This window comes from Microtus pennsylvanicus, chromosome 11 (assembly GCF_037038515.1).
Source record: "Microtus pennsylvanicus isolate mMicPen1 chromosome 11, mMicPen1.hap1, whole genome shotgun sequence".
Taxonomy (NCBI): domain Eukaryota; kingdom Metazoa; phylum Chordata; class Mammalia; order Rodentia; family Cricetidae; genus Microtus; species Microtus pennsylvanicus.
Window position 1 is genome coordinate 18,175,655 of NC_134589.1, and position 9,137 is coordinate 18,184,791.

General features: G+C 46.5%; 1 protein-coding gene across 1 annotated transcript; it reads left to right on the top strand.

Annotated features, from left to right (window-relative positions):
• The first annotated feature begins 3,616 nt into the window (after positions 1 to 3,616).
• Positions 3,617 to 8,598, top strand: Lyzl6 (lysozyme like 6). The gene is made up of 4 exons (XM_075942163.1): positions 3,617 to 3,790; positions 4,604 to 4,762; positions 6,152 to 6,230; positions 8,273 to 8,598. The coding sequence occupies exons 1-4, from the start codon at positions 3,655 to 3,657 to the stop codon at positions 8,337 to 8,339; spliced, it is 441 nt and encodes a 146-aa protein (XP_075798278.1). The 5' UTR covers positions 3,617 to 3,654; the 3' UTR covers positions 8,340 to 8,598.
• Positions 8,599 to 9,137: the final 539 nt, after the last annotated feature.

The window sequence follows — 9,137 nt, forward strand, 5'->3', positions numbered from 1 at the left end:
AGAAAAGAAAAGAAAAAGAAAACTGAAGAGCTGGGGTAAGCCCTTCAGCACTTGGGAGGCTAAGGCAGGAAAAGGACCACAAATCTGGGGCTAGCCTGGGTTACAGAGAGAGTTCTTGCTTCAAAAAAGAAAAAAGATAAAGACAATTTTGTTTATGTGGGTCCCCTTGTGTAGCAGCTAAGCCCACATGTTCGTATCAAATCCAACTTCAACTTTAGGTTGCTTCCTACCAGCTCCAAGGCTTTGGACACGATGCTTAATTTCTCTGGAGCTGATTCTTAGAGTGCTATGAAGACAAATGAATCCCTGCTGGCAGTGCTGAGCGTTGTAGCCCTGCTGGCAGGGCTCATTGGGTCAACAGTTGTTGTCCTAGGAAGGCTCTTCTGATTCATCCCACCGGCATTCCACCATCACTTTCCCGTCTGCATTAACTCTGCTCTTCTCCTTCTCTACTGAGCCATTCATCCCGATGTCCCACTCTTTACCATGTGCTAACCAGCTAGCTACGCTTGTGATGCTGCAGCAACTGGCCCCATAAATCACTCCGATTCCTGCTCATGGGGCTCCAGGCAAAGTGAATGGGAGATTTCTCTAAAGACACCCTGAGAATCACAGCTCCCTGATGCCATCGCCAGCTCTACAAACCAGATGTTGTGACTGCCCCTTGCTTGAGTCAGGACCCTCTTTTACAAGGATCTAGGAACACAGGGAAGTCTCCTGGTGCTGATGGGCCAACAAGGTAGAATCAGAACCAAAGAGACCAAAGCTGAAACCCAAGCTGTACCAAGTATAAAGGAAATGGTTGTGGTCAGCTGGGGAAGGCTAGCTAGGGCATCTAAGGGAAGGCACTCTGGAAACAGAAACTCCAAAACCTTGGACATGGTCTGCTTCTGCCCTCTAGTGGCTGCTGGCTAGCCCAGCAAGTATCAGCTTCAAGACGGTGGGCATTGTTTCTGGACTTCTAAATTATGCTGTGTTTCTCAATCATGCTTGACCTACAATCCCTTTCCACAAAACATATTTTAGTAATAGTAACTTCTAAATATTTCTCAGTGCCCCTTAGAAGTATTTCCATGCTATAACAGGTAGGTCTTCTGTGTGAACACACAACAGAAACACAACTTAAATCTGTTTATGGAAGAAAGGACACTCACTGAGCCCCAGACAGCAGCAGAAGGGGTATGTGGGTCCCTGAAGAGTTGCCTCTGGGACTGGATCCTGGCCTAGACTCCAGACTTTTCACAAAGGCTTAGTGCCTCATAGGGCCTGTGCCCACAGAAATTCAAAATGCAGACTCTGGGTACTGTGCAAAATTTCAAAGCTCTGAAGAGTTCTTGTTCAGAACACAAACATGGACACACACCCCTGCAGCCAGGGGCAGGGACCTGTGACTGCAGTTTCTCTTAAGAAGTCAAGGCGGCCCTGTTCCCAGAAAGGAAGGGAGGTGGCAGGCCCGTCTTACATGAGACACCTTGCCTTCCAGACCCGCCTGCCAATTCTACCTAAAGCTTGGACAGTTTTCAGTTCAAACCAGCATATTTACGGGAGTGATGACATCACAGAACCAGGGTTCCAGAAGGCTGGGGTGGCCAAGAAGAACACTTGCCTTCTTGAGAGGAAAGAGAACCAAGAGCCGGATGATGGGGCTGGAAAGTGCTTGGTGAGGAAGAGGAGGCACCTGTCGCAAGCCACCTTGTCCTGTAGATCTTCCTAAAAGGCCCTGAGCTGGCTGGAAGCTAGGGTCAGAGAGGTAGGTAGGCTTGGAAGCTGGATAGGGCCAATGCTGGAACCACTGCCACCCTGAGGGAAATCCCTGAGGGGATTTAATGGACCAAGGCAGACCCTTCAGCTTTGAGAGAGCTGTGAGGGCCATTCTGAGTCAGCATGGGGAGGGCTGCATGGCACATCTGACAGTTAAACAGAGATCTGCTATTTACCTGAAACCCTAATTCAACAGGGCCATTTGTTCTATTTGCAACAATAGAGTGGGTTAGTGAAAACCACCAAAGGATGTCCTGAGTGCACGCCGTGTATCAAAGACAGAGCAAGTGACCAGGAAGCAAGCCGTGTAACAAAGACAGAGCAAGAGACCAGGAAGCAAGCCGTGTAACAAAGACAGAGCAAGTGACCAGGAAGAAAGTCAGGCCACCAGAGAAGTCATCTTGCCCTGCAGATGCTGGCCTTTGCCCTTAGCATCACACACCTGGTTTAAAGGGAAAAAGACACGCATCCTACGATGGGACCATCCCCGTGTGCTCTCATGGGATGAGAACTTTGAAGGAGAGAACCCAGTTATTTTACAGATATTCCCTTCTTCATTTTTTCATTATTAGACTCAGGCTTCCCATCCTTGGCCAGAACACCTCATAAGAGTTTATGTGTCTAGAGGTACAGAGAGTCCTTTGTCCCTCACTGACAATGTTGATTTTAGTTGCAAGGTCAAAACACTGTCTGGGTTGTGCTAAGCAATATGGGAAGGATCAAGACCGTGTATACAAGCTCTGACCTTTCTCCAGCTTCCACCACCTCAGACTTGATGGGTTAATTCTTGTTCAAACCAATCATTATGCCTACACCATGTTCCTATTGTAGCCCAGAAATCTGCCACATTCCTAGGAGTCCTGGTTCCACTTTGTAAGGAACAAGTCTTGGGTGTTTATTTTTTTTCTGAATCATTACATCATTCTTATTGGATAATTATTAATAAATAAATCTTAATTTCACACATGGGGTCCAGAGAGGTAAGTATGTTGTTCAAGTCACACAGCAGCCCAGCCTTTGATAGCTGGCAGTGGGTAGGAATTTAGAGTACTTGATCTTCAAACACACACACACGCACACACAGAACATTAAAGTGCAGGTTATTTTTATAACAAGATCACTTTTACTTGCTTTCTGATAATCACCTTGAATAGAAACAAACCAATATAACCTACAAGTAGCCCACCAGGAACTGCACAAGGCATGGTTTTCAGTGGTCAAGATCTTGTTTCATGTGTCTGCCAGTATGGGCTGGGGGCGATTGGCACCCGTGTTCCAGCCCTTCCTCTAAGGCACATGCGCAAACACTCACCACAAATGCTGGTGAAACATAATCTGCTCTACTTGCCTTTGCCAACCTCACCTTGTGTGGGAGGGCTTTCTGTCTGTGTGTTGCTTTTATTGGTTAATGAATAAAGAACTGCTTTGAGCCTATAGCAGAGCAGGGTGAGATGGGGCAGAGCTAGGCAGGGAGGACTGGATTGAATGCTGGGAAAAGAAGGGTAGAGTCAGAGAGATGCCATGGAGCCACTGCCAGAGTCAGACATACTGAAACTTTTAGTTGGTAAGCCACAGCCACGTGGCGATATACAGATTAATAGAAATGGGTTAAATTAATATAAGAGTTAGCCAATAAGAAGCTAGAACTAATGGGCCAAACAGTGATTTAATTAATACAGTTTCTGTGTGATTATTTTGGGTCTAAGCTAGCCAGGTGTCCGGGAACCAACAAGTAGCCCTCCTCCAACACTCACCCCCGCCCCCCATCCTGGTACCCAAATGCTGCCTGTGCCTAAATATCCACTACAGGAGGCCAGATGAAGCCAGAGTGGTTTCTCTCTCCAGATCCCTGGCTCTTGGAGACTGGCAGGCACCTTGATCCTCTGGAGGACCATGAAGGTACTGCTCGTGTGCATGGCAAGTTGCTTCCTGGTGGTGAGTAGCGGAGACATCATCAATCGCTGTGTCTTGGCCAAGATACTGCATCAGGAGGACATGGATGGGTTCGAGGGCTACTCCCTGCCTGACTGTGAGTGCCACCTTCCTTTCTTTGCCATTTGTCTTTCAAAGTCAAGCTCAAAGGACAATCTCCCCCCATCACAAAGCCTTTCCCAACAAGCCACATTTAAATCAACAACTACTAACTGAGCACTGACTATGCACCACTGTGTTAGGTGTAAACGGAATTCTTTCCCTCACAGTGATTGCATTCTAGGAAGGCAAGAGCAGCAATAAGCACACATGCAGACAGAAAGTATTAGCTGGGGTCAAAATGCATTAAGTCTGTGATTCCCAGAGTCGAAAGCAAGAGGATTGTTATGAGGCCAACCAGAGCTAGACAGCATGTTCTTGTCTCAGACAAACAGACAAAAAAGGCGTAAGGGGTCAGCAGATGGCTCAGCAGGCTAAAGCACATGGTCCTGCAGGGAAGGGATCTCTCCTTTTCACCTGAAATTTGTGCACACCTGCCTTCCGGCACTTTCTCCACATACCCTGCTGTGTGTGTGTCTTTAAGCCCGTGCTTTTGTTTTATCTGTACTAGGCCCCTTGAAGTCAACACCAGTCTATTGGGCTGTGCCTAGTTCCTGGCACACAGTAGGTACTCAGCAAGTGCAGAAAACATAAGTGGGTGGGAAGACGGGGGAGCTATACAAGTGGATAGGGAAATGGACTGAAGGGCGATGACGCCCGTGGGTATTTCTAGCTCTTCAGGACTATCTAGCTCTTGGGCCTTGTTCTGTCTTCCAATTCCTTGCCTCTCCCCGCTTTTTTTTTTCAGTCAACTTCTTCCCACTCCGTTTGTAGCCTTCCTAAAGCCTGTGCCTCCTCTCTCTTGTCTAAGGGCTGTGCTTGGCTTTCGTGGAAAGCAACTTCAACATATCAAAGGTGAATGAGAATGCAGACGGCAGCTTCGACTACGGCATCTTCCAGATCAACAGCCATTACTGGTGCAATGACTACGAGAGTCACTCGGAGAACTTCTGCCACATGAACTGTCACGGTCTGGTTGGGAGCCCTAGGGTGGGAGAGGCAAGAGAGGAGAGCAGGCTCTACTTACAGGCACAGCCTAGGCATGTCTTTGCAGGCATGGTTTAAAGAGCAAGGAATCCCTTGACTGAGCACAGGAAAAGCCCCACAGTCTTAGTGCCCCACCCTTGCATGAGGTCTGGAGGGTCCCTTGAGGAGGATCCAGAAAGACTCTTAGTGGATGGGAAGGGCATTACAGCCACACTGATTTTCAACATGTTATATATTGAGCATGTCATATGCATAGCTCATTTTTTTAAATCTACCCTTCCATATAGTAGAAACTGTTTATGATCTGTGTATGTTTTCTAGATGAGCAAATTCAGGCTCAGAGAACTGAGTCAAGTATGTTGTCACTAGTACCACCTGCTTGGAAGGCTGGGGCAGGAGGATTATTGGAGACCAGAAGTCCTGGGGCCATACAGTGAGATGCTGTCTGAAGGAGGAAATGAGAGAGAAAGAGAGGGAAGAAGGGAAGGAGGGAAGGAAGGAAGGAGGGAGGGAGGCAGTCTTGAAATTAATTTGCTCTGTGGCCTTGAATACTCAGGTATAACTGTTGTAGGAGCTGCGGGCCTGCTTTCCCGCCTCCCAGCTCCTGGCCGCCAGCTAGCTTATGCCCCGAAATAACAACACACAAACTGTATTCTTTTAAACACTGCCTGGCCCATTTCTATTAATGTGTGTAGCACCTTGAGGTGCTCTTACTGGGAAGATTCTAGCCTACGTCCATCCTGGCTGCTTGCTTCATTGCATCTGCTCTGGAGAAGAGTGGCATTGCGTCTGAGCTCACTTCCTCTTCCTCCCAGCATTCTGTTCTGTTTACTCCACCCACCTATGTTCTAACCTATGAGACCAAGCAGTTTCTTTATTAATTAACCAATGACATTCCTCCATCATATAACCACTCACTTGTGGCCAGGCTAATGGCCAATCAAAGGTCAGGTACAAATTTCTTGCCTCAAAGCTAATCCAGGAGGCTTGACAGGGCCAGTGACTCCTTCCTACCCGAGCACCCCTGGGCTTCTCACCTACAGACCACCCCCTTATAAGAGGGACTTTGTCTTCGTCTGTGTGTGGTCTGTTTTCACAACCCTTTCTCCCAGAAATCCTGAAAACTGTGGGTGAGGCATTACCTAACCCATCAAGAGAAATAGCTATGGTCAGGCTCAAATCTCCTCTTGGTCCCACTGCCCATCTCTGGCAGCCACTGTAGCGGTATCTAAATGTGTCCCTAGGATGGTGGCCTTGCCTAATCCGGAAGTGCTCAGGCCCTAGGTTGACAAGGCCTAGCAGAGACAGTGTCTGTTTGGTCTTTGGGATTAGCCTTTGTACACATCACAGTTGATCGCCTCTTTCTTTTCAGAACTATTAGATCCCAACCTCCTTTCATCCATCCACTGTGCCAAGAAGATTGTGTCTACAGCAGGAGGGATGAAAAACTGGTAAGGGGGACGGATGAGACTGAGTTAGAGGGTACAGCCTCAAGGAGGAGCATATGACAGAGCAAGGGGCAGTGAACAGGGACTTGGGGGCAATCCCTTACAGAGGTTTAGAAAAATATGGGGCTAGAGAGATTTCTTGGTGGTTAATACCACTGGCTGCTCTTTCAGAGGACTCTGGTTCAATTCCTAACACCCACAGGATAAATCACAGGCATCAGCAACTCCAGTCCTAGGGGAACCAACACCCTCTTCTGGCCTCCACTGGCATTGCATGCACGTGGTACACAGACATACACCCAGGCAAACACTCTCAAATACAAAACAGAAATAAAAATCTCAAAAAATTTAAAAAGAAAAAAGATGGGGTAGTGGATGATCTTAGTGCTCTTTGTCATAACTCCTGAGTTTGGTTCTTACTCTAATATTGAATTAATAACCTTTTTCTTTTGTTTTTGTTTTTCAAGACAGGGTTTCTCTGTGAAACAGCTCTGGCTGTCCTGGGGCTCACTCTGTAGACCAGGATAGCCTTAAATTCATAGAGATTCACCTGCCTCTGCCTCCCAAGAAACTGGATTAAAGGCGAGTGCTGCCACCACCGCCCTGTAGTAACTTTTGATGGTAATAAGACAAAGCAACTTGAGTTAGCAGAAGGAAACTTACTTGCTCCTATATTGAGATACTTTGTTACTTATTTTTAGTTTGAGTATGTGTGGTATACACTTCTGCATCCACACTGTGGCAGCCTGATGTTGATGGCAGGAGTCTTTCTGACTCTCTCTTCACCTCATTTACAGAGGCAGAGTCTCTGAATTGTGCCCAGAGCTCACAGATTTGGATAGTCTGGCTAACCAGTTGCTTCAGGAATTTCCTGTCTCAGCCTTCTGAACATTGGAATTCGAGGCAGATGGACCTACCTGGCACTTATGTGGGTTTTTGGGGGAAATCCAACTCTGGTGTTTATGCTTGTGAACCATTCCCCAGCCCTGACGTTCACTTTGTGAGATGGTCTCTTATTGTGCCCATTCAAGGGACACAGCAGGACCTCAGGAAAAGGTTGGAACCTCAGGAGAGACTGGAAGACAGTCAGAGGCATCCCATGTGCTTCCATTGCACATGCAAGTTACCAGTCTCTGCAGACCAGCATCCTCTGCTCTCCAACCCACAAGACACAATACAGCATCCCAAGTCTGTAACTTAAAGTCATAAGGGGACCGGTTAGTCCTAGTCAAAGTTCCTGAGACAGCAACTCTAATGGGTTCAGTATGAACCGGTGTTTTCTCATTGATCCAGTCAGCTGAAAGCAAAGTGGTAATGCAAGTGTGTCTCCTGCAGGGACCCTCTCATAATAAACAACATTTCCTAGGTTATGTTAGATGACAGATAACCTCGACGTTTTCAGCTCCTCAAAGCTGGATGCATCAGGGACCACTTCATCTTTCCGGTGCTTCAAAGTGGACATAGAACTAATATAAACATTCCCATATCCAGGGATTGATAAGAATGAAGAATTATGAGTGCTGCATGCTCAAAACAAGATCCAGGAAGGAAAATTAATGATTATTGGGGCTGATCCTTTTTGAAGAAAAGGCTCAAAGATTGCAACTAAATTTTTTTCTAATTAATTTAAATCCTATGGAATAGTAACACCAACCTTCAAAGGGAAATGAGGAATTAAAAATGTGGATGCTGCCGGGTGCTGGTGGCACACGCCTTTAATCCCAGCACTCGGGAGACAGAGGCAGGCAGATCTCTGAGTTTCAGGCCAGCCTGGTCTACAGAGTGAGTTCCAGGACAGTAAGGACTAAACAGAAAAATCCTATCTTAAAAAAACCAAACAAAAAAAAAGTGGATGCTTACACATGAGGGAAGAGGGCAAGCCCCAGGGTGAGGGGACCTCAAAGAAGAATCAGAAAGGAAGCCAAGTTAGGAATGAAGGGGCTCTGAGTGCTGCACTGCAGGGAAGACTCTGCAATACTAGGGTAGGGGTGTGGTGAAGCAGCGATTTCACAGAGAGCAAAAAAACTTCTCTTTTTACTCCACAGGGTAGGGTGGAGATTGCACTGTGCAGGCCGGCCACTTTCACACTGGCTTACGGGATGCCATCTGTGATGAACTGGGGTGCAGAGCCAATGGAGACTCACTCCAGGACCCCTGGACCACTTGGAGGTTCTTCACTACTTCACCTTCTTGCCTTCACCTCATGTCATTTTTTTTCTCTTCCCACTCACAAGTAAAACTGACCAGAGTCCCAGCTCCTGCTCGTGTTTATCCAGGCCCAGTACCTTTGTTCCTATCATTTGCAAACCCAGATGTCAAGTAAACACAATTTTTTTTTTAAAATTTATTAAAGTGTACTCTGAGCAAAGAATGTGTTTATTTAGTTATTAATTCCACTTACATCGGAGTACCTACCACTTTAAGGATGTTCTAGGCATGAGAAGGAAGAAGACAAATATATCTGTCGTTCTCTAGGGATTCATAATTAGGTTGGCGAAGGAGAGACAACCACAAATATTACAGTGGGGGACAAAATGTTTACTAAAGTCTATGCTCACTGGTTAGAAACAGTATCAAGCTATTAGTAATCACACCCGGACGACTATTCTTACAGGTTAATAGAAGATTCAGATATAGACAGCCAGTGGGGCTGAGGATCTGGCATTGAAATGGAGAAAAAGCTATGGTAACAGGTGCCAATGATTTGGAGAGAATGAATGAGAGTCTAGATTATTTTTTTTAAAAAGCTAATAATAAAAAAAGTAGAAGAGGTCCAGCAAAATGGCTCAGTAGGCAAGAGTACTTGCTGCCAAGCCTGTTGACCGGAGTTCAACCCCAGGACTACATGGTAGAAGGACAAAACTGATTCCTGGAAGTCGTCTTGACCTATACACCTGTGCCATGGCATGT

Excerpts from the sequence above, each read along its gene's own strand:
- Lyzl6 (XM_075942163.1), top strand. The coding sequence starts at position 3,655 with ATGAAGGTACTGCTCGTGTGCATGGCAAGTTGCTTCCTGGTGGTGAGT. Across the intron at positions 4,763-6,151 it reads CTGCCACATGAACTGTCACG|AACTATTAGATCCCAACCTC; the intron begins GTCTGGTTGGGA and ends CTTTCTTTTCAG. Across the intron at positions 6,231-8,272 it reads GCAGGAGGGATGAAAAACTG|GGTAGGGTGGAGATTGCACT; the intron begins GTAAGGGGGACG and ends TTTACTCCACAG.